Consider the following 25,559-nt stretch of genomic DNA (forward strand, 5'->3'; position numbering starts at 1 on the left):
CGATTGAACGGTGAATCAAACGCAAGACTTCAATTTTTTCAACTCGAGCGTCAAATTCACGTGACACGTTCTCGCGGAAGCCAATCAGCGGTGAGGATCTCAGCCTGCCGTCACTGACGTTCAACCAGAAAACATCAGCCATTAGCTGTTAGCAGTTAGCACACAAAAATCACAGCTCCTCATATCTCTTCAGAAACTGGACAAAAGTTAAACAAGAACAAACCACAGACTTTCTGTGTCATGGCGAATACAGTCGCTGGTTTATTTATGTCTGTAGGCCGTTGTTATGAGTGTGGAATGAACATATACAACGTTAGCTTAGCCTGGTCGACCCGATCTCCATTCAGAAAAAAAGCATTTTAAAAGGTTTTTCGCCTGCCGTCTTGTCTGCAGACTTGTCAAGCATTAACTCATGGTTTTTACTAACCGGTATCAGTATGTTGTTACTTCGGCATCATTTAGAAACGTGGAGGCCCAGCAGCTTCTGAAGCCAGTCCCCAACCCCGGGGACTTCCGGTGGAAGTATACGCCGTGAAGTTGTTTGCGGCCTGCCAGTAAACGCAAAGCAGAAGAAGAAGTGACGTCAGCGGCTTAATTTGCCTAATCCACCCCCAGGGACTTATTCCGGTGTGAATGCGATCTGTACTTAGTTCTTGAGAACTAAAGAGTTCTCATGAACTAAGTCCTCATGAACCTTTGTGGGAAAGTACTGCGGTGTGAATGCGCCTATTGTGTTTCTTTGAACCAATCACTCTGCAGAGAGGCGTGGCCAGCACCAGCTTATTAGCATTTAAAGCTACAGACACAGAATCAGAACTTTTGGAAAAGGGCTGAAACAGAGGGCTTTACGACATGCTATACAATGCATGATCTGTTTGGTATTTCGAGCCAAAGACCTATAATATATTGTTAAAAAATAGTATAATTGGGGACCTTGTAACAATGCAGTCTTTTTCAGTGAAAAAAAATGCAAAACAAATAAGTAGGTTTGTGATTTAAACATAACTGACTTAAGTAAACATACATTAAACATTTGAACTCTAGAAAAAACATTGCCCAGAACATTAAATACCTCGAAAGGTCTCATTAATGAGTCATGTTAGGACTCGGAGCTATCCGCTCGCTGCCATTGCTACTGTGCTCAACCATTTGCTAGCTTTTGGCAAGACTAGCTGAGCCACTATTGAGCTACTGCCTTATTAATGTAGTAAGGTATTGAATTCTAGGGAACAAATTAAAATTGATAAGTTAGCTTCAGCTAAAGACATCTGACAGCTGACTAAACTGAAACCAAAACCCCTGTTGTTTTAATTGAAATGCTGTTTCTCTGTACATTCTGAATTATTTAATAACATTTAAACAAACATGTAGTTAGTATATGTCTTCAGGGTCTTTCTCTGTTTGTATTTCTAAACCGATTCATTGTTTCAAGAACATTTGGCCACAGGGATGACATTGTGCCTGCTGGCTAACACTTGCATAATTACAGAAATGTGGATTTAATGTGCAATATCCTCATGAATAAAGAATACATAAAGAAATAGATTGAATATATACAGGGTCCTAAACTGACTTATTTAAAACAAGAAGTATAATTAATTAATGTTCTGTAATAAATTGCGTAAAATTATGTAAAAGAATATTCAACATTGTATCGTTTGTATAAAATGCATAAATGCCTAGTTGTGTCTCCCTTTTTCCAAGACACAAACAGAGCAGGTGTTGATTATTTTCTGCTATTTGATGCTTTTATGAATTGTACCTCAATGCAATAAATCATATTGAATTGAAACCATTCCCGTCTGTGTTTGTCGTCTGTGTATAACGCGGGCCGACTGCTCCGCTGATGTCATTTGTTCTTGTCAGAGCCATTGTTGACTCCGTTGTGGTCAGCTGTTTTTCACTGAAGCACCAGCACCCATCCCTGACATAATTGGTGTGGAGAGAGCACGTAACGACAATGCATTTTTAATGAGGAGACTTTCAATCCTCATAAACAGGAGGCAGGAGAGTGGAGATATGACAAGGAGGAGGGAGGGAAGTGGGGAAAAAGCCCAAAAAGATAAGGGCTTCATTTATCCAGAAATACTGTGAGGGCATTTTTGACAGAGTTGGCAGGCTTTTTGTTCTTCATTGCTGTGTGTGTGTGTGTGTGTGTGTGTGTGTGTGTGTGTGTGTGTGTGTGTGTGTGTGTGTGTGTGTGTGTGTGTGTGTGTGTGTGTGTTTTCTTCAGAAAAAGTGTAACTGGAAACTGGAGTGGGGGGGTATAAGATAATAAAGGAGAGAGACTCGAGGAAAACTGAACAAAGGCATCAAGCATGTTTTGAAGATAACACAAAAACGCAGTACGTCTATTAAACAGCGAGTGCTGTGACAGCTTCTTGGTTCCTCTTTTTGTTAGACAGGGACTCTCAGAGAGTGTGGACTCGAAACTGAAAGAAGAACAAGTCAGATAAAAAGAGACAGAGAAAGCACCAATTGTGCTCCTTCAATAGCCACAAGGGGGGAAATAGCATGTATCCTCTTGTCTATCAGTGACTCAAGAACCATTAGCTTAATTATATGGAGGAACTGAGACTGGAGAGACTGTGTTTGTTTGAAGCAGAAGAGACAGAGTGTATTAGTTTGGATAACAAGGACATAAAGATGTAGAGATGTTACTTTGTGTCCCTCTCTACCTCAAACTAATACAAAGCCTGCATTTAATAAGAGGTGCTGTCCGTCTGTCTGTGAGTGAATGGATTAGTTTAGCATAAAGAGTGGAAGCAGGGGATTCAGCTTGGCTGGTTCTGTTCAAAATTGGAAAAACATTCACACAGTAGCTTGTTTGTTAAATCCGTAAAATAATAACATATCAGAAGGCTGTTAGAGCTTTCTGCCCGGCTGCTTGACAGGAATGTCAATTTGGAAAGATTCTAATTAATGCCAACATTTCCACATTTTAGCTTTCTTCAAATGTTTTTTTTTATTTTGTTATTTTTGCATCATTAAAAATTACCTTCTAAAACAACCATGTATTGTCAATTACAATTTGAAGTGTACCTTCCTGGATTAATTTAGATTTTGACACATTCAAAATAGGTTTTGAATCAAAGTCCACTTAGGCAGGAGGTCATGGTGGGTCAAACAAACGCATGTCCCATTTGAAACATGATTTTTTTTTAAAAAGGTACAACTGTTAGTTAAATCATGTAACAAACATACTTATTTTAAGCCAAACAATTATATTTCATTCAAACATAATCAAGTTGTTTTGTTGCCAATGCAATTGAAATGCAATCGTATGGAAATGTAATGTGTAGCAGACATGGTTAGCTGTACGGATTAGACTAAAATCAATGCTACGGTTCATGTAGAGTTTACGTTAGATATTTGACGGTTGATCTAGGTTGGATGAATAATTTGGTTACGGTCGATTAAAAAGGTAAACATTAATTAAAATAGCAGGCTATAACGCTATCTCCGATCTCCTTCTTGGATATTTGACATGCTACACACTCCTTGCTTCCTGCATCACTACCTATAGAGGGCACTGAAGGTTGTCATTGGTATGTTCATTGTTCCTACAAATAAAGAGGTTTCATTCTGCATTCGAGCAACCCTATAGCAGATAGTAAGACTGCATTACTCTAATATGGTACTAGAACAACTGCCAGCCTGATATTTTACTATTTAAAAACAACAAATTAGGATTCCTTTTAAATAAATATTGGATTTTAGATGGGAAAATGTAGAATAACACCTGCCTTATCCTTTATGGTTAGTTTTAGTCTTCAAGGAATGCATGCAAGTCAATGCAATGTCCCCCCAAGTGTTAAACACATTAAGTGTGTGTGTGTGTGTGTGTGTGTGTGTGTGTGTGTGTGTGTGAGAGAGAGATGTGATGGTGGGGGGTTGCAGGAGGGAGTCAGGAAAAACAGCCACATGCACAACAGACTGTCAAGTAATAACTCCCTGCTGCCTCTCTCTCTTCCTCTCTTCCTCTCCTCCTCCTCCTCATCCTCCTCCAGGACTCCACTCTCCTCCCTTCAGCTCCTCGCTTTTTCTTTATATCAACTTGAACTACTCTTGCATTTCATTCCTTATGATACACAAAGAGCTCCCTATCTCTCCCCCTCTCTCTCTCTCGTGTTGTCTCCCCCCTCCTCTTCCCCTGTTTCGGCTCCTCTCCTCGCCACCTGTTAGTTAGTCTCCCTCTCCGCTCCGCACTGGAATCCCCTGTTTTTTTATGAGGAGTTCCACGCTCGCACTACCAGTGAGGTAAGTCAACATCTTTATGATTATTTTCTGGTGTTAATATTGTGATAAATATCTTTTTTTCACTTAATTTCTCTGCGTGAAATTCACATTTATGTTTCTCATATCGTCTTGAAAAACATGTTTTCCTTCATCCTCTATAACTATCATTAAATCGACACTTGTACTTGTCTGTTTTGTCATGTATGTAAGAGAATTCAAGCTGATGCAGTAGAGACCAGGCTTCCAGATGTTTTATTCTGCATCATTTTCACACAGCAGGCAGGTGCAACATGTGGTCTGTTTCAGTCCCTTTTTACCTGCTCCTTCCCCTCTTTCACACACACACACACACACACACACACACACACACACACACACACACACACACACACACACACACACACACACACACACACACACACACACACACACACACACACACACTTGAAGTTTACTCATCCCTGGCAGCCTGAAAATAACTTGGCTCTAATTGACAAGTGCTCATTGTCACATGGTTAGCTATAAATGATGTGCTAACAGACAAGCTCTAATGAGTAGCTACAGTGTGAGCCACTGTACCATACCATCAGCCAGCAGCTTATTATTTAAAAAGGTGAACGGAGCCCACCGCAGGGGCCCATTGTATGTAGGACAAAAGAGAAGAAGACGAGAACCAACAGCGAGAGAATCTCACATACCTACAGGTGGAATAACGCCGTGTGAGAAAGTCTTCACGGGTGAGGTAATGACATAAAGATGGGAGACGAGAGATGAAATGGATCATAAAAGGTGGAGATGAAGAGGTAGAAGATGGGGGTTGAGGGTCCTGAGATTTGACTCTAATTTAAAGTGAAGGAAATGAAAGAGGAANNNNGGGGGGGGGGGAAGAGGTCGCATGTTGCACACAGATATTCTTGTCTTCTTCATTCCTCCATCTCGAACCTATGTAACATCAGGAATAAATGCACAAGGGGGGCCAAGCTTGAAATGCATGACTGTGTGTGGTTGCATAACCAACAGCCACAGGGGCTAATGTACGTGGCAAACAAGTCAGGCCATTATTATATTGTCGCTTATAGGAATTATGTAAAGAAGTTAAACCATGTGCTCGGAGGCTAAAAGAGTCGTATGTAAATGAGCTTCAGCACGTACGGGAAGAAAAAAAAAACCCTGAGAAGTGTGAGGTGTAATCTGAGCCTTGTTATTTTAGAGGGTGACATATTTTCAGCAACAAGATGATGATGAAAAGGGAAGATGAGAGAGGGATTCCAGCTGGCAGCATGAGGGCGATCAATTATGAGCTCCTGCTTCCCCACCGGCTCTACTTGTGCTGCTGGAGCTGCTGGTGTTCAGGCAGCTCACGGCCACATCTGCCAGAACTGGGAGGCGACTGACTGCGCACATTATATCAACAGACACTCGCTCACAAGCCTGCAACAGCTGCATAGTGTGTGTGTGTGTGTGTGTGTGTGTGTGTGTGTGTGTGTGTGTGTGTGTGTGTGTGTGTGTGTGTGTGTGTGTGTGGGGAGAGAGAGATGAATTAATGATCTGACGGAAGTTATCTGCCTGTATGTTTGATGGCCTGCCTTTGTGAATGTATTTGCGTCTGCTTTGAGGGGTTATACATTAGTCATTAGAACTATTATTATTATCTACTGATGCAAATAAATGCATCTTTTAATCAACTCTGGCTACAATAATCATCTTCATTGCAGGGAGTTTCATTAATTTGTGTTCATCTTTTCCTTCTTCTCAATGTCGTGCAATTATCGGCTTAATTTAAGATTATTTCAATGTCGTGCCAGACTTTAAATCGCTTTCGGAAGCTGTGTTATTTTAAGATTAAGAATCTAATGTATGTGTGCAAAAGGCAGAAATGTCTTCCATGCACAACAGGGTGCCATTACACATGGTACATTAAACATATCAAACCCAGACAGGACACATTCAAGCTCATTAACATAAATGAGAATCAAAGCACCTCCTCCCTAAGTGCAGGAGAATCAACGTTATCTGTGCGCTGTTTAATTGAGCAGCGATGAACTCTGACCCTTTGGCGGCGCCTCAGAAGTCATCAATTCCCCTGTTTTGACCTTCGTAGCACTAAAATGGCTGCTGCTGATTTTCAAAAGGAAAGATGTCCATCGTGGTCTGTCAAAGTCCTCTCAGCCAACAGTGGAGGAAGTTTGAAGGCTGACACACTTCATGGTGTATCAAACAGTTTGTTTCATCTGCAGCCAAGAGAGAGCTGGATGTGTGTCACCCACTGTTGCTCTCAGCAGAAACTGGACGAACATGAGAAATGATCCTCGCTGCCTGTATCCCTGCTGAAGGTCAACAGTCAGAGACAAACATTTCAGAGACACTTTCCGCCAGGGCACCATCGGTCCCATCGACTTAATCATGGCCAGTGAAGGGTCTGTATTTATTCTGTTTACTGGTCTGGACCATAGATAGACTGTATAAATGGATGTAGTGTCCAACAGGTTTCTGAAGAGCTGTGATACTTAAACTGTCAACTGCAGTTTCTATCATGGCAGTGACTCTAAAGAGTGGTGTTTTACTGGCATGTTTTATTTAGTAGAACAAAACTCTTCAACTCGTGTTTACCACTTTCAGTCGTCCAACGAAAAACATGTTCAGAAAAATGCTGACTTTGAAACAAAGGAACTGGAAGTTGTAAAATGCTAACTAATTTCCAGGTTTAAGGACTGTCTGAACAAAATCAACCTCCACATGTTCTACAGCTGACTAAATACCATGTTGATAACATTTAATGTGAATAAGAACCAAAGTGTTAACACTAGGGTTGTCACAATTCCCAAAGACCAGACTTTGATTTGAAGCTCTATGTGTTAGGTCACACTTTGTCTTTAGATTCATCGAAAAAAGGAAATGAAAAGTCTTGTTTTGTAAAATTCAACAGATGATTGGTTTTATTCCCTCTCGTTTACATTTAAAACGACAGATATGATCAAACTTTTCTAATAAAACATATATATTTGGGAAATGATAAACACTAAGGCCATATGGTCACAATTAAGATGGTAGAAGGGTATTGTACAATAACAGCTTGAGTTTGAACAGCTACTCTCTCATTGCAATGTTATTAATTCACCACCAACTCTGGAACACAGACAATCAATGCCTTCTGCATTTCCCAATCAACTCTGTCCTCCATATCTTTTCGGTCTCTATTAGTTTTTCGTTGCAAATGAGCACACGCACAACTTTAGCTTCTTGCGAACATCCAATATTGGAGGAACGTGATTCTTGTACGTGATCTGGGTCTTTACCCGTATCTCTTTTCGCATGTGTTTTGTTAACTGAACATACACTGTAGTTTTAATATGAGACAGTGGGATTCCTCCTAGTGTAAAGCCTTACCCCTCTTGTCAATGATCACTAGTGTCATGTGCAAACCACAACAACCCTATAGCACGTTATGAGACAGACAGTTTGGTTCTGGGAGTACAGTAATCTGTCAGAGTCGTATCGTGCGTAGGTGTCGTTGCAGACAACACAGAGGAAGTGCAAATATTCACATCTCAGTTTCAATCGATTGATGCAGAGAGAGCAGAAGGTAGTCCAGGGGGGGGGGCACTGTATTGAGGACAGAACGCCCCCTCAAGGCCTGCTGGCTTTAGAAAACAAAAGCTGTGTGAGATTTGCAATCCACCCCCCTCTTTTTTATTTTGGGAAGAGAGCAGACACATCAGCCTGGTGGTCAACTCCTCTCCCTGCTCACACACTTTATATAACCACCGGGAGTCTTCCCACCACCGGAGTGGAGCGTCCCAGACTCCATCCTGTAATTACCTGTCGTTCTACGGAGGATTGTTAAGCACTTAATTAAGAGAACATGTGTGCCTCTGTGGCTCACGCACACACTTCCATTTACTCGAGGATGATAAGGATTCGGGGGAGACCCCTATTGTCTGTAATCCTTTATTCTCGTTGATAGGCTTCAGATTATTCAAACAGATTCAATTGAAATGCAAATATGTGTGTATATGTCTTCTTTGTACTTATTAATCTTTTGAATAATGTCTTTCTTTTAGAGAGTTTTAATTATGTTGAAAGATGTTTCAGTGCAAAACTTCCTATTAGTTGAGAGGATATTGAAATGAACCAACTTCCTGACTAAGCTCACCTTGATGAAATTGAGAAAAGCAGCTCATGTCTGTGGATCAATACCTTCCCTCCGCATTTCCAGATTGTAATCGTTTTTGCTGGGATTTAACTCTTCCTCCATCTTTCTCTGTCTCTTTCCCTGCAGCCCTATGACTGTGCGAAAAGGAAAAACGTTAGCCGTCTCCATCCAGGAGCACATGGCCATCGATGTTTGCCCGGGCCCTATACGCCCTATCCGTCAAATCTCTGCCTACTTCCCCCGCTTATCGCCCACTTCCTCCTTCTCCGAGCCGCTCTTGCCCAATCAGGTAGCAGCTCCCACATCGCTCAGCCCGAGCAGCGCAGAAAAAGGTGGAGGAGCAGTGGGACCAGGGAGCAGCAGCCTGTTGTTACCAGGTGCGGCGGGCGGTGGGGGCTCGCTGTCAGCCATGAGTAGCATGGACACCTCCATCGAGATCGACAGCTGTGACAGCGATGATAACAGTGAGTCACCTGAAAGTCACAACCTGGTTTCACTAAAGCTGCTGGAGTCCAATAATAGCAGGTCACTCAGCGCAGATGTGGATTTAGAACAAAAGGCCTTGAAGAAATAACATTTGAGCCTTCGCTAAAGTGGTGTGGTGTGGCAAGCTTGTGTTCTCACACAGTACATTTACTGTTTACAGTCATGACGGTAGCATCATAATTCACATGAACAACAACTCTTTGATTTCACACAAAAGGAAACTAAATCTGCCTTCTCATTTATAGAAAACAACATTAGACTTTGTCAACTATCCCAAGCAGATGTTTCCAGCTGAAGAATGAGCTAATGCTTAAACTTTTAAATTTTTAACACAAGCTAATTTGAAATGTTTCAATTGTATTTGGTTCAAAAGGAAACCTCTAAAGTTATCTTAAAATAATACAGTACAACATTCTGGGACCTGTACTTGTTATCTTGTTGAGAGTTAGATGAGAAGATCAATACGGCTCTCGTGTTGCACGTTGAATATGAATCTACAGCAATTAGCCACAGGTTAGCTTACTAGGCCTTTATAAATGGAAGAGGATAAGGTTATTTTGAAAACATTTCTAAATGTGAGTATCTTTCCGAGTGTCTACATTGCTTCAGACCATTCTTTTCTAATGAAAAGAAAAGTACTTAAACAATAACCAGAGTAACTAAAACATCTTCATCCACTGTCTTACAGCCGCCTTGGGGACGTTGGAGTTTGAGCTTCTGTACGAGAGAGCCACCAGCTCCTTGCACTGCACAGTCATAAAAGCCAAGGTAAATACTCTGAAACTCAACCAGAGCCATCACAGGTACTTTATCTTGTGACAACATGTCAAAGTTACATTTGTGTCAGTTCAGTATTTCCAACAGGATTTTATGACAGTATAGTGGTTGCATAGTACCTTATACTGTATATATTGTGCATATATCATGCAGTTCGTATGTGTAAAATTGGGTAGTAAACATTACACTCAATTCTATCTCTATACACCTCATCTAGCACGTTTACACAGATGTAATCTTATTGCCAGCTGTCGCTTTAAAGCGGTTTTATGTCATTTAGATTTAGAGACCGTTTTTGTGAAATGTACCAGGGTTAGGCAACATTGGAGGCCTTAAAGCTGATTGTCTCAACTCAGATTTTGGTTTCAGTCTTGCTCCTAACCAGGCTTAAGATTTAAACCCGGTCTTAACGAGAAGATGGATCAAGTCTAGACGGTTGAAGGGTCGGTCTTAGAACAACGAGTTATGAGTACATTTGGTAAACAAGCTTCATATCAGATGGTGCAACAGGACCCTGAAGTTCCAAAGACTCGAGATACATACACCTCTAATCAGTATGTAGCAGAGGATTTAGTTGTCACGGCTCCCTGGTCAACTGAATCTGTAAAATGATTGCTCCCTCACCTCCTCTCTAGCACTGTGCTTCAGATTCAATAAGTAAAGTCATTCTTCACCCCTCAGTAATAATTTAACAACGTACTACCGGTGTTCACGGCCAATTATTTGACATCCCTCTGTTAAATCTTCTCTCCATCAGGGTCTGAAGCCGATGGATTTCAATGGTTTGTCTGATCCTTATGTGAAGCTGCACCTGCTGCCGGGAGCCTGCAAGGTCGGATTTCTATTTGCCTCGTCCTTGTGCTTTTGTGAAAAGACATGCAGGATTTTGGAGTGCACTTAGTCCAGCTACAATTTTCAAGCTGCATTATGAAAGTGCAGATCTATAAACACACTCTGAAGAAAATGACATTAAAATGTGGTTTTCCTGTTGAGTCTCTGTGCTACTAGTAGCTCTGAGATGACTGCTTTCCTCTCCTCTATGCTTTGATGCACAGGCCAACAAATTGAAAACCAAGACGGTGCGCAACACGCTGAACCCGGTGTGGAACGAGACCCTCACCTACTTTGGAATCACCGAGGAAGATATGTACCGCAAAACTCTCCGGTAAATGTTTGCTTCATGGCTATTTTCGGCCTCTCTGCTTTGTCTTGCCCGCCTGTAAGCTGCCTCTTGCTTACAAAGGATTTCTTATCGTCCATCTCCATCACAGAGTCTTTTACTTTTGATTTGTAGGCTTTCATCCTTTCTCTTTGCTATCTCTGCTGATCCCTTGATCCCCGTCTGTCACCTCACCTTCCTTCCTTTAGTGCCCACATCTCTCCTGTCCACTAGGATCAGGAAAGATCTCCCCCTCACTTCTTCTGAAGCATCCTTCTCTCTTTGTCTTTCCTTTACGTCTGTCTCCCTTCCTTTCTCTTTTCCCAAGTTGCAGTGACAGATTGAGGTCAGAGAAAGCACCACGGGGTGTTTTAATTTCATTGACCCCCTCCAGAGGTGACGAAAGCTGCGAATTGTCTCTGCCTGTGACTAAAACTTTGCCAAAGCGTTATGTGGGAGCGGGATTTAAATAGGACCGACGGTTAATCTCTCGGGGGAAATTAGCGAAGCCGGCCTTACCATCCTACGACACTGTGTTAATTCAGCAGAGGCGTTGAAAGATCTGCAGACAGGAAGTTTAACCTACCGAGTCATGAACACATGTTGACATCGCAGATTGCAATGCACTGAAACTTTCTACAAAGTGACAAGTTGTAGTAATACAACTGGATAATGTAATAGATATAATTAAACGGGGAACATTTCTAAGGAGTAAACCAACTCTTAACACATCTACTGTAGATATCCTTGCAATTGTACCTCTATTTCGTTGCGCTTTACTAAGCACAGTGTAAAAGAAAATCTATGGCTTTCTTCCAGTGTGTCTCTACGGACTTAACCAGCAGGGTTTCCTTTCACACTTACACTAGAGAAAGAAATCCATCACAGAAAAGGGTAGTTTTTCAATGTCTCTACCAACAGCAGCTTTATTCGACCAGGACTCAATGCAACCACAGGATATGGCTCTGTTTGAAAAAGGGCAAAACTATTTTCTACTTCTTTTTCTAAAGTGGAAAAAAATCCAGCTCCGTTATGGAGTCTGCTTCCAACCAGAAAGTGCTGCAAGATTGTAAAGCCCCCTGTGTTACTTCCTGATATGTGGCTATATACATAACATTTGATTAAGAATACAGTTTCACAGAAGTTGCAATTGTGTATTTATATGAGGGGATTAAGTGATGAATTACAATCTTTTTAAAAATGTAATTCAGTAAGCAAATTAGCTTTCGCAAAATAAGAACCAGAGGCTCTGGAAGTTTATTCCTGTCAAGAAAATAAATAGAAAATAGATAAACAAGTTAAGAATGACACAAATAAACATACTTACGGTTAGGCAAAATGCATGTTTTTTATTTGTGTTCTAGGAAAGAATATCTATGAGATAATAATGTATTGTATATATTGCCTTATTTACAAAACTGAGACTAAAGGTCACAGTTATTAGAAATTAAGTCAATATTCAGTTTTATCATCTCACACATTTTCCTTGAAAAGTAATACTTTTGAGCTATTCAGGCTAAAGTTGGTCTCACCATAAGCATTTACATTTTTATCATATCTATCTTTTAATCTATTTTCCCGGCAGCAACGACGCTCCATAAGAGCCGGATTAAAAACTGTCATTATTTATTCATCATAACTGAACTAATACCCATGCACTGGGACACTTCAAAAAGGACTTTAAATTATACAATCTTTAGTTGAACGTTTAAGATGGACATTTAAGGTACGGACATGTGTTGATTCTATTATCGACCTGCTTTAACAACATGAGGTCTTTTTGATGCAGTAGGAAATGCAGCAACAGTAAACACACGCCGTCTCACATCATAACGACTCTAGACTCTTTGACCTATCGTACTCTCACTCGCCACTCTTCGTTCTCAAGCCCTCTTCATCACAGCCGTCCTTCGCTCGTACATCTGACAAGCCATCTTCACCTCTCAGCTCGGATTCATCCTCCCGTTTCCTTTCCTCCTTTTGCCATTTGATTCTGTGACCCTCATAAGCTTCCAGATCCTGTGCATCATACCAGCGTCCCCAGGCAACTGAACTCTTGCACCTTCTTCAATTCTGCATTACCGCGTTTTATTACAGCAACCTGAAGGCAGCAGGTGATCGCTACGTGTTTTTTTTTTTTTTTCTGCGGTCATGAATTTGACTTAGAAGTTGGAATAAATCCAAGAGCGAAGAGGCGTCACGTTCACATGTGGAGTTCTCTGACAGATTGCATGTTTAGTTTGCTTCTTCCCATTGCTTGTCTTTCATTCACTTTCAGCAACGGAAAAGCCATCATTCTGGATGTCAGTTATCCCGTAGCATACCGATTTTCACTTTTGCCCATAGACATGCACATTTGCAGGCATAAATGAGTCCCATCTCACACACACAGATTTAAAAATACATTCTTACATTTTTATCTCTCTTCCTCACCCACATCACTTCATCCCTCACTTGCTGGCTTTTGATTTCACATACAGCCTCACTTCTTCTCCTTCACTCCTCACCGCTTCTCATTTCTGGTGACATGATGGCAGGTGTGAACGTTTTCCAGTCGCATAAATATGGATTGACCTAACTTTCCATGATGCACTTTCACACTATCTAATCCCCACAGGGGGGGGGTATGTAATTACTTGAACAATGTGCATATAGAGATGCTGGATTTATGCGTAGAATCTTCTTAAATTCAGATCAGGTTCATGTCACCAATTTCCTTTTCTCATTATAATGTTGCCACAGCATTAAGAATAATTAAATGACTCATAATTTGCGATGTTGTTTAACTAACTCCGCCACCCGTTTCCTCACACATCTGCCAAGCTCTCTGTCCTATAATTAGCTTTTTTGTATTCATGTTTTCCTCTTTTCCCCATCTCTCCCTGTTTTAATTATGACCCCCTCCTCCCCCCCTCCCTCTCCTGTCTCTCACTCCCAGGGTGTCTGTGTGCGACGAAGACAAGCTGACACATAATGAGTTCATCGGGGAGTCGCGGGTGGCCCTGCGTCGCGTGAAGCTGGACCAGACCAAACACTTTAACATCTGTCTGGAGCATCCACCTCCTGTGAGAAGAGCAGAGGGGGGGCAGAAGGAATAAAAAAGGGAGGAAAGCGGGATGTGTAGTGTGTATGAGGGAGATAAATGCCTTTCTGGCACCGTAACATTCAAACTATTAGGGCTTCCTGTGTGACTCACAACCTCATCTTTTAAAGTGAAAACGTTGACAGGAAGAGGGAATTGAGGTGAAGAGGGAAGGCAGGAAATTGTTTACGTGCCAACGGGGATGCAACACTAAAATGTCAATATTTTTTAGATGCATGGTAAACACACTCCTGGGTCTCAGAATATAGGAAATGGCAAGCATCTGTACAAATGAAAATTGGAAAAACAACACTAATAGGCCCACACAGTTACATAATATGCAGCTGCTTGGAATGAAATGCGCAGAAACTTCAGCATAATATAAGATATGATTGTTGATTATATTATTCCACAACCTTAAAAAACCTTTGTTGCTTATATGCTCTATAACAGCTTCCTTGGAAGAAGGAGTTGTGTGGCTGGGATCCCACCGGACAAAAACACCCACTTACACCCACCAACATCTGGCTTTAGTGGAGAAGGATGCAATCAGCATTCACTCCCAGGACAATTGACTCAGCAGTAGTGGCTGCCCAAGCGCCGAGGGGTTAATCGACAGGGATATGGACAATTAACATATTGTATTGACCTGCAACATCTCCTCAAACCCAACAGACTCCATGTAAAGAAACATCAATATCGAAAACAACGGAAACAAACAAAAACTCAACAACATCTTTGTTAAGTCTGAAACAATCACATACTGTGGTGAGATAGTTTGAAAGAGCGATAAATAACGGATATAAAAGACTTGTTACGGCCAAAATTGAAACCGAGCATACAAAAAAAGAAAGGCACATTGGACTGAGATTACCTGGAAATTGCCTGTTTTTAGCTGGTTTTCTAACATTAAAAACCTGTACATACAAAATAGTGAGCAAAGTAGTCAGGTTCATACATTTCTTTGTGTGCCGTTTGTTGATGACGGCTTTACAATGTCAGACATCAGAGAGACTTCCTGTTCACTAAGACAATCTTTGCATGATGAGTAGCATATCACTTGATCTGAGCTAAAGGAGACAAACCAAGAGAAACAGACGAAAACTATCCCAACAACAGTGGAGCTTACATAGACGTTTAGCCATGCAGTATATTGTGCATTGAGTCAGCCGACATCAATGCGAATACAAATACAATATCTAAAAACAAATCTCAGGTAAACAGAGGACAGAGTTTCCTGTCTGTTCTCATAGCTCACAGGCAGCTTTTTGTGCAGGCTAAATGTCAGCCGGATTATTTGTTGGAAAAGGGTACATAGAAAGAGTGGGGGAATAAAGGCTAGAGGATATGGGGGGGGGAGGTGGAGCGTCAATGGGGAGAGAGGTGAGAAACAAATGGATTAGAAAAAAAAAGTGGCTGAGAGCAGGGGGCATGTGTTTGTTAAAGGGACGGGAGGCTGCTGTGTTTTTGTTCTCGGAGTTAGAAAGGGCTGCTGGTAATAGATTGGTCCTCTGAGGCCGGTGGCCGCTCTGCGATCAAACGCTGAAGCCCCCCCCGTCGTCATGCGAAGCAGACACTGTGTCGGGCCTGTCACTTTCAGAGTGGCTTCACCTTCGACCCCATTCGTCTATTCCCGTTTAACCTTAGCTGCTCTAACCTGCTTGTACAGCTTTTCTGTCATTCATACCCTCCTAATTATTCATCTCTTCTACTCTTTGCCTCCAGCTGCCTTCTCCGACGGCGATGAGCACGGCCCTTAGAGGAATCTCCTGCTACCTGAGAGAGGTGACCACACGACTCCTGTTATTTTGCTTGAAAACATCACAAGCTTCTAGTGTTATCAGCTCATTAAATGGGCGATGTCACTTGTCATCAGGACGACAGAGTTGAGTTTGTAAGGCCTTCCTCTACTTCCCAATTGGCTCAGTTGGTTTTTATCATCTATTCGTTAGGTGGATCTATGCAGGGAGGTTCAAAATGGCAGCCATCTGTATTGGCCATAATATTTATGATGGAAGAAAAAAGGGAAGTCAGGAGAAATAGCATAAATGGCAAAAAGTCTGCTCCGAGCGTGCCGGGGTGGATGGACAGATAAACCGAACAAAGAACCTCGTTTGTTGACTCGTTTTTATTGTGTAACTTATAGGGCCCGATTATGTTAATTCTCAGGTTCATATTTGTATTTAGTGTCTCTACTGTGACCTGTTTAAATGCTTTAATGTTCAAAAAGCTCTTTATTTCTCTCTTACTCCCTGTGCTGCAGCACCTCTTTTCACCCTCTGTCTGAAACCAGAGCCCAGTCTGCTCTGATTGGTTAGCTGGCCATCTCTGTTGTGATTGGTCAACCGCTTAGAGATGTCCTGCCCCCTTAGCCTATCATGTACAATGTGTTGGAGATCACAAGTGTGAGGTAGTGATATCATTATGTTACAGAAGTTAACAAAGGAGTCCAATGGAGGTGCTTCAGGCAGGGGGGGGAGGGGGATCTGTGGGAGAGAAATCCCTTCTGGAGGGGACTTCGGGATTTTAGCCTTTGCAGACCATTTACGTGCACCAAAAGAAACCCTAGAGGAAATGGAAAACCCCCCCAAAAGCATAATACGGCCTCTTAATCCAAACTCTAATGTTGTCCTGAACCTAACCAAGCTGCTTTGTTTTAATTAAACAACATTAAGTACATTTTAAACTGCAACCGTTTTACTGCATGAGGGTGCAGTTCGCTTCGTATTATAAATGGTAATCATAACAACTAATAACGGCCATTTAATGGGCTGTAGCAGCAAAAACCCTGAGTATACTTTGGGTGTCTCTTTTATTGCCTATGAAATGAATTATATTCTTCTGCTGATGTAAGCCAAGAACAACTTGCATATGATTTACAGTAAAGGAGGAAAACTTCCCACACACAGGTTTGATTCTATAAAGCCAATATCTTAAGAAATAACCTAATGTATTATTTTTGTAGACGCACAGCTGATTTGAGAGCCTTCTCATCACATATGGAGTAAAAGAAGTGGGCGAAACCAAAGGGCCAGTGTAGTCCTTTCACTTCATTAAGATAACTGGAGTTAAGCAGCTGCGTGTGTGTTACTCATCACATTCAAGGTTGTTTTATGTGATCGTCTTGCCAGTTCCACCCACGTATTCATCTCTGTCCCATTCGTCTGTCGCTGTGTGTGACTGGCTTCACATTGATGCCGGTTTTTTTCGACCTCCCTAATGAGTTGCTCTCTATCGATCTGTGAAGGTCTGAGCTGTTCTATCAGCAGATACCTAATGCAAATTATCCTCACTAATTGCGAGTTTTAAAGTAGTCTCCTCTGTCACGGCAGATGGCGAACTGGCTGTTGGCAGTAATGATGAGTCCCAAAGTAAAATAGGGACAAGGAGAAGGGGGGAAAATAGGAAAGAGATTAAGTAAAAAGAGAAAAATGTTGAGACAATTACAGGGAGGAGCATGAAGGAGCGTTTGGCATATTGATCGTCCTGCCTGTGTCCACCTCTTGCCTCAAGATAAGACTTAATGAGAGATGGAAATGGATAAAAAAAGATCAAATAGATATTAAGGGATGGAACCCATTTTATATAAAAGGCAATACAACGGAGCCTTTCTTCATTTTCTCTGGAGAATCAGAAAAAGATGCACCTCCAGAGATGAAAACGGCTAATCCTATAAATACCATACATGTGTTGGTGCTGTCGGCCATGAGTGTGCGTCACGGTGCTGTGAGAACATCGTCTTCTCTTTTCCACCCTTTGATGATGCTTCCTCTCTTCCTTTCTTTCATCTGTCACTTTGAATCTACTCTGTTGTTCCGCTTGTTATCAAATTCTTTGGTAACAGTTTGATGTTGTCCGTGGAAAATACTCCAGGAGCAACATATTGGGTCCCAGACAGGTCGAATAGATATTAGCTGCTCTCAGTGATGATGAGGGTCTGAGCAGTGGCAGATTAACTCTAATGTCAGATGAAACCTACCTGATCTTTAGTTGTTTGCTTCAGGGGTGTAAGTTATTGGATTTGTGTCAACGTGCCGTCATTTTCCAGCTCGTTGTGACAATTTCTAAACCGATACTGGTGCAGACACCTACTGTTTACCACTCAATTTGTAGAGGACATCTAGTCTCCTCTGTAGCAGAATTCACATATTATTCTTCCTACTGCCAAAAGAAAGAAATGTCTTTATGCAAAATATAGATATGTCATATCAGAGGACACGTTTATTTTTGGATGCTGAGATTTCATTATAAAGCCTTTATCTTGCCAATACGGATGACGTGACGATGTTATCATGCATTCCTAGTATAGAAGGAAATTAGATGGTCTACATTACAGCAAAGGACACTTTTGAAGCAAGACTGTTTAACTCTAGAGAGAAGAACATGTTGTACTTCCCACCTTCTAAATAAATTAATCCATAAACAATACAACCCTTCTCAGTTCAATGCACTCAGGGGTGTGCTGCTACACAGCCTTACATGTTCATTTATGGACTAGATAAAATAAACGTAAACTTTAATCGATTTGTTTTGGGTCTCATGTTTTGCAGGAACACAATAGACCTTTCCTAAAGATATCGTGGGTGTTTTACGATCTTCTAAACATTTACTATACACTGTGTTGAAGCTTTTATCCGGTCACCTGTAGCAACAACGGTCACTGTTCAGCAAAAGTTACATACGCTTGCTTTTATTTCTGTTGCACTGACGCAGGATGAACTGTACATGTACTGCCAGGGTTTGTTTACTGACTGCAGCTTTAAACCTGCATAAAACTGACACATTACTGACACATTATCACCTTATTCAGTTGATATTTGAAGCGTGTTTGCAACCAGCTATGGTTTATCTACACATCTAACAGACACAGAGCCAGATTAGCATTCATTTGAAGTTCTGTTTGAATCCACAAGTTTAGTATTCACTTTAAGCTATGTTGATCTTTTTACCTAAACCTGAGGGAAATATCTCGCTTTTCAAAGCAATCATTTCAAGGGTTTTTTTTCACTGAATTTAAATTCAAATTCAGAGGTTTTACTGTCATATGCACAATAGCTACAGCTTAGTTGTTTGCAATGGAAATCCTGAGTCCCAGGCTGCCTTCAACAATGCAACACACAATATACTTAAGAATACATGACAAAAGTAAATGACAAAATTAAATGACAAAAGTAAAAAAGTGCTTACTGAAGAATGCCAATACATTGCATTATTACAAACTGGATGACCAGTGATCATCAGCGGAAAGAGAGATCTTGGAGATTGTTATTGTTTAACTGTTGAATGTTTCAATATTTCACAATAGAATAGAGTTTTTAGATAGCAAGAGTTTTTCCACCGGGCGGTGGTGGCGAAGTCCATAGGGACTGGAAGGTCACCAGTTCAAGTCCCGGCAAGACCAAGTGCTACCGAGGTGTCCCTGAGAAAGGCACCGTTCCCTACACTGCTCCCCGGGCGCCGTACATAATGGCAGCCCACTGCTCCTAACACTAGGATGGGTCAAATGCAGAGAAAGAATTTCGCCACAGGGATTAATAAAGTATATCAAAAAATCAAAAAAAAATCTAATCAAAAGAAACTCCCGTCAAAAATGAGAGCAGTAGGAGTAAAACAGTAAAGTAGGCAGTAAAACAAATACAAAGGACCTGGAAGTCAGTAGACCACATAATTCACTGATTCAAGTGACCCCTTTTACATTATAAAAAGTCATTTAATCTAGAAAAAAATAATGAGGACCGAAGCTAGAACAACTTGAATATTGTTGCCTGTTTCATCAGCAGGTCAAGGCTTGCTTTTAGCTCTGAACCTTTAGCCACTAATAGCAGCAACAAAAGCAGCTCGCAAACCTTTTTTTCAATACACTCTTGTATCCCCTCTTTATCTCTATAGTGGGAGACTGAGCAGACGAGAAGTCTAGAGGAGAGAGGCCGTTTGCTGCTCTGCCTGCAGTACTTCCCCCCCTCCAGTGATGGCGATGTGAAGGGCGAGGCCAAGGAGAGGGCTCGTGGCGGGTTGTGTGTCGGCGTCAAGCGCTGCGCCCACCTGGCAGCCATGGACGTCAATGGCTTCTCAGACCCCTACGTTAAAACGTAAGGACGATATCGAACCACTAACTGCATGCCAGGGTCTATTGGATTAGACAAGATGGAGACATGTTGCTTCCTGTGCGATTAATAATGAATGTACATGATGGATTGACATTTCATGAGCCTCATTCCAGAACAATTTCCAAATGACCTATCCAGCACCAATCTCCCTCTCCATCTTGTTACCTGTGTTTGGCTTTTACTGGCCGTTGGCTCATATTGACCCCATGAATCACGTTTTTTCTTGCTCTCATGAGTGATAGATGGCTGGAGTTAACCCCGTACAAGGTAATAGTGACAAACAAGGGCAACTCTCACACAAGCGCAAGCCGTTGTGAAATATTTATGAGTCACTCACCGAGATAATGGTAACAGTTTATGTTTACTGACAGCCATCGCAATTGATTGAAAGGCAGTGACATGATCTAGAGTTATGGGCGTTCTGTATCACTGAGGAGGGAGCTTGTGTTTGTGTCATAGAGGCCCTTCTGAGTTTCATAACTCACTGATGAAAGAAAAGCAATACTGTGTGTGTTTCACTGTGTGTGTGGCTGTGTGTGTGGCTGTGTTTGGAGAGGGCAGGAGGGTCCCTGGTCTGAATGACGCTCGCTGACAGCAAGTGGTCAAATGAGGTTTAAAAATCGCCCTCTTCTTCACTGGGTGATCTCCTGAGAGTTCTGGTCTTAAAGTTGATTATTGGAGGAGTGAAACCCTTAACAACCTCCCATCACACACACATGAAGCTCAGCATGCCACCACTCTTCAGTAAACAACAATTCTCCTTTCCCGTCACGAATTAAACTCTCCTTCCTTCTTTACATCCACCGAACCTACGCATACAGCCCTCACGCATCCACAGTAATCTATCGTGCACCTTGTTTCATTTTGGATGTGTGATCGCATCTTTGCCCTTTGGCAGGGTATTTTTCCCAGATGCTTTGTTGTGTCTGAGAGCGTGTGGGAACATACGCTCTCAGAGCTGTGGGTGGTGGGTGGAAAGCAAATGTGAATAGAGAATTTGCCATGCTCCTTCCAGCTGGCTTAAAAATATCCTGAGAATTTTAGTGACACCTCTTGAAGGGATGCTGAGCTTTTTCACTCAGTGTTGTGTTGGTTATCATTTCTCACATATGTTAGTTTCACAAATAATGTATTAAACCTTAGAGGGAATAGCATGACATTGTGGGAAATAAACTGAATTCACTTTCCTGCTGAGAACCAGATGGATGCCACTGTCAAGTCTGTCAGTAAATATGGAGCTACAGCCAGCAGCTGGTTAACTTTGCCAAAAGCACTGAAACAGAGGACACAGCCGGCCTGGCTCTGTTCTAAAGTACAACAGTACAAGAAAAGTCAATACGAATATTTCCTTAAAGTGGACCTATTATGCTATATTGGAAAAATATATTGTATACACAAAACATGTCTGTGAAGTTTTTTTTTTACTTTTATCCAGAGCACTTGAATATGCCACCCAATTACCTACTGTTTCATTAAAGACACTTCACTGTCTAGTAAAAGTACAGTCACTTTTTAAAGCTGCCTGCAACCCTAAGACAGCCAACAGAAGATAATCTCCAATGTATTGATTAGCATATCGATTAATGTTAAGCAAATGTTTCATTCACACACCTCAACAAAGTGTGTTTCCCTGCAGGAACAGTGTCTTGTTGTTCTCACCTGTCTGAACGTCATTCAGGGAGTTTTTAGCCTCACGTTGTCCTGCAGCATCTGCTCCAGGTTTATCTTCTGTTGTCGTTCCTTTTCAAAGCATTATTTATGCTGTCCACTCCCAGTAGCGGCATTGTCACAAACAGAAGAAAACCCTCACACACCTCACTGAAGGTAAAAGTTATTCAGAGAAGGCCGAATCCATCCACCATGAGACATGTTAGCATTTAGCATGTTAGCATTTAGCATGTTAGCCGGTCAGACCTAGCATGCACCTGTTGAGGTGTGCTTGATTTGTGCCACTCACGTGCCCACCGGGTGGTGCATTAAAGTAGTGAGATCGTTTTAATACCATATACGGTATTAACTGTTTATCCCTACGGTTAAATATACAGTCTTCTTTGATTTTAACATTAAAATGACAAAAAATGACACATAGGCCTTCACAAAAAAGACTTACAGTTATTATTTTTCCTCTTGCCTTACTGTTTGGTTTTCTATTGTATTTGCTTCCCGGGTATGTTGCCTTTGCTTTGCCTTGAATTTAGAAAGGTACTTAATAAGCAATTGTATTATTATAAAAAGGGCCTATGAATACTTTCAATGTTGCCTTCAGGATAATGCTTCTTTCTGAATCATCCATTAATGAAGAAGTCACTAAGAATATAGTAAGAGTGACATGTCAGGGGGAAAAAACATAATCTATCCATCATTGACAGTTATTCCTGAGTGAACATAATGATTTTCTGTATGAACCTGCTCTGACCTTTACATAGTTATCAGTGGTATTTGCAGTCCCCATTAGTGCTGTATTATTTCCTCCAGCATTACAATGACCTACCTGCGAATTATGATGTCCAGGCTCTTATATGATGGTGTCTCATGTCTCTGCCTCAGGTACCTCAAGCCAGACGTTCAGAAGAAATCCAAGCACAAAACAGCGGTCATAAAGAAGACTCTCAACCCGGAGTTTAATGAGGTAAACATCACTTTGTGAATGTAAATCGCTTTGGGAGTGTGAAGCACATTTACAATGGTTGATGTAAATAAAACAGCTTCATTAAATCTAAACACTCCTCGGTGACGCTTCACTGCATGCAAAGTGTCTGCAACTTTATTTAAGACAGCCAATTACAGGTTTGACATTAATAGCTGTTGCCTCATTAGGGAATATTTTAGAGGTTTGTATGCTAATCAGGTGTGACCTTTTGACCTTTGCTCATGTACACTGACCCCTTTTCTTATTTGTTTTCACCCAGGAGTTCTTCTATGAAATCACCTTCTCAGAGTTAGCCACTAAGACGCTGGAGGTCACAGTGTGGGACTACGACCTAGGGAAGTCCAACGATTTCATAGGTAACTGCACATACAGCCAACAATTCACATTCCTTACCAATTTAAATGTATGAATGTTGCATATTTAATCATATTTTTAGTAGACTTTTGCTTTTGCCATAGAACGAAAAGGACGTTTCCACCTCGATAGGTTTTACATTTTTTTAATAACTGCACAAACAATAAGGGGAAAAAACAATAACAAAAAAAATGCGATTAAGGCATACTAAACAGAATTATTTTTGGATAATCATTAGCTGCATGGCTTATGGTTATCGGTCCACTAATGTTGTATCCATGGCAGATGTTACCACAGATATTTTAAGCTGGGCTATTATCTTCCACTGAGTGCAGCACTGTGTAATTTGCAGGGTTAGGGTGCCAAAAGGGTGTCAGTGACATTTGGCTGCAAATTAGCATTAAACTATCATCTATAAATGGGAGAAATTACATTATATGTATCTCTATTTGTCCTAAAGAAGTTACAGAGCTTCATGTCACATTTTCCACACTGTTCAGCGAAAAGGAAAACAAGTGAAAAAATATTATATTTGATGCACATTTGGAATTGCAATCAAGTATTAATACAGAATTGTTGCACCTATCATGAAGATGTTATACGTTTGAATACTGAAAATGTAAGCCTATTGGTAAATAAGTATATTTTTGCTTTTGGCATAGGGGAAAAAAAACCTTTCCAGCTTCTTGGGTCTCAATTTTTTTAAATATTAAAACGCAGTTACTGCAAAAGCAATGAGGCTAAAACAGACAACAACATATGCAATTAGTGCTATTTAGCAGTACATTAGAAAACAAGTCAACCCTATAACACAATGAAGATTTGTATAGATCAAAAAGGGTAGGTTAAAGCTAAAGCTAATTACACCTACTCTTCTTACAATAAGGAAAAATATTACAAAATTGCATTCTGATAACACATTTTTATTGGTTCATTTTAAAACCCTTGTTACCAAAACATACATTCAGCTCTTGAACTTAAATCCCCAAACATGAACTTTCTTTTGAGCCCCTCTCACTTGTTTTTATCTCTGCTCTGGTTAGGCGGCGTGTCTTTAGGGTGTCACTCGCAGGGCGATCCTCTGCAGCACTGGATAGACTGTCTGAAGAACAAGGGCACGAAGGTGGAGCGCTGGCACACGCTGACCAATGAGCTGCCTGGATCCACGCTGCAGGAATGAACTGATCCTCTTTCGCTGACACCGGAGAAACTGCCTAAAGAGAGACGTTTCACCGCATGCTCTGAGGATGTTCTGCATGCCTATGAAGGATTCACGTCCTGCTTACTGTGTGTCAAACATGAGATCATCATTCATGACAACATACCCAAGGGGGGTCACAGAGATCAATACTGTAATGGAAGATCTAAATAGACCCAATGCTAATCTGAGAAGCCACTGCAAAGCTAACGTCATGAGCATTTCCCTAATCATATTCATAGAGCTCCATGTCCCTTTTGTGAATTCAATGTCAATCGTAATGCTTCTCAGAGCTGCTCAAAAAGTGGTCAGATCTCAATTAACTAGAAAAATTGAAATCGTGCAAGAAAATATAATGAAGGAGAAGGCTGAATTATTCTCCATTATTCTTGCTCTTATTACATTCGGCTTGTTATTTTCATTCCATGCTGACATTAAACCTCCACCGTTATGACTCACAGCGCACATACCTCTCCCTCGCAATAATGGTTTGCCAAATGCTTCCGAAAGACCTCCAAGGTGGTCTTAATACTGTCTGACACTTTGTATCGATCGATTATGATTGCCATTGGATTGCCTGCAGAAAACACGAGAGGCTGTTGGTTTCTTCCATGTTTGATGGTTTTGTGTCAGTGATTTGCATGTTTGGTGTTGATGGAGCAAACTAAAAGTCAAATATGTGCCAGGCTCTGCTGCAGGACGTTCATCATTGTGTTGCTCCCAATTCTCCTGAGGTGTGTTGCTCTGATTAACTAAAGAGTTGTTTTTAATTCAATTCAAGGGTAACCGATTGTTTTCTATGCTGTTCAGTTGTTTAATGTGTCAGCTCTAATATCAGAGTTTCTTGTTGGTGACACGTTGATGTTGACCTAGATTTGCTTCACAGTCTGTAATTTGAGGAGAAGAGTGTTGTAATTAACAGGAACATTGCAGAGCTGATTGGTTTTATGGAGAGCTGTGCATGGTCATACTCTGACACACCGTCGATACAAATGTCAGCTTCTGTTTGATATCTAAATTACAAATATGAATGGTGTTTAGAGCACAGTGTCGTCTGATGATATCTCCATGACTGCTGCTTTACTAGAGAGCAGGACTTTATCTGAGTCTCATGTGGTTACAGAGGCATGCTGACATTACCAGTGGTGTTCATATGTAAATATAAACTGTGATTCACTTGCTTTGGATGTTTGTCTTTTGGAACTTGAAGTGCGCATGATTGTTTCTTCTTTTTTTCATAAAAATGTTCATATTGACTTATGTGCATTCCTGAATTTCTATTATATTTGTTCCAAAGTGGCCTCTTTGAATCTCTAATGTTTACGTGCAGCTCAGTGGGGATTCAATAAAGCCG

At 41.1% G+C, this 25,559-nt stretch overlaps 1 protein-coding gene across 1 annotated transcript; it reads left to right on the forward strand.

The window, feature by feature from the left end:
* Positions 1-4,009: 4,009 nt before the first annotated feature.
* doc2a (double C2-like domains, alpha) lies at positions 4,010-25,559 on the forward strand. The gene is made up of 11 exons (XM_010786045.1): positions 4,010-4,260; positions 8,519-8,856; positions 9,567-9,646; positions 10,413-10,487; positions 10,711-10,820; positions 13,753-13,879; positions 15,622-15,681; positions 19,786-19,985; positions 22,551-22,632; positions 22,913-23,009; positions 24,051-25,559. Exons 1-11 carry the CDS (start codon positions 4,229-4,231, stop codon positions 24,185-24,187), a joined length of 1,338 nt encoding a protein of 445 aa, XP_010784347.1. The 5' UTR covers positions 4,010-4,228; the 3' UTR covers positions 24,188-25,559.

This window comes from Notothenia coriiceps, unplaced genomic scaffold (assembly GCF_000735185.1).
Source record: "Notothenia coriiceps isolate Sejong01 unplaced genomic scaffold, NC01 NC01_scaffold00028702, whole genome shotgun sequence".
NCBI lineage: Eukaryota > Metazoa > Chordata > Actinopteri > Perciformes > Nototheniidae > Notothenia > Notothenia coriiceps.

What these genes read in the sequence shown, in the direction of transcription:
- doc2a (XM_010786045.1), top strand. Translation starts at nt 4,229, where the DNA reads ATGAGGAGTTCCACGCTCGCACTACCAGTGAG. An exon ending in GTCTGGAGCATCCACCTCCT is followed by an intron (nt 13,880 to 15,621) that starts GTGAGAAGAGCA and finishes CTTTGCCTCCAG; the next exon opens with CTGCCTTCTCCGACGGCGAT. An exon ending in TCAGACCCCTACGTTAAAAC is followed by an intron (nt 19,986 to 22,550) that starts GTAAGGACGATA and finishes TCTCTGCCTCAG; the next exon opens with GTACCTCAAGCCAGACGTTC.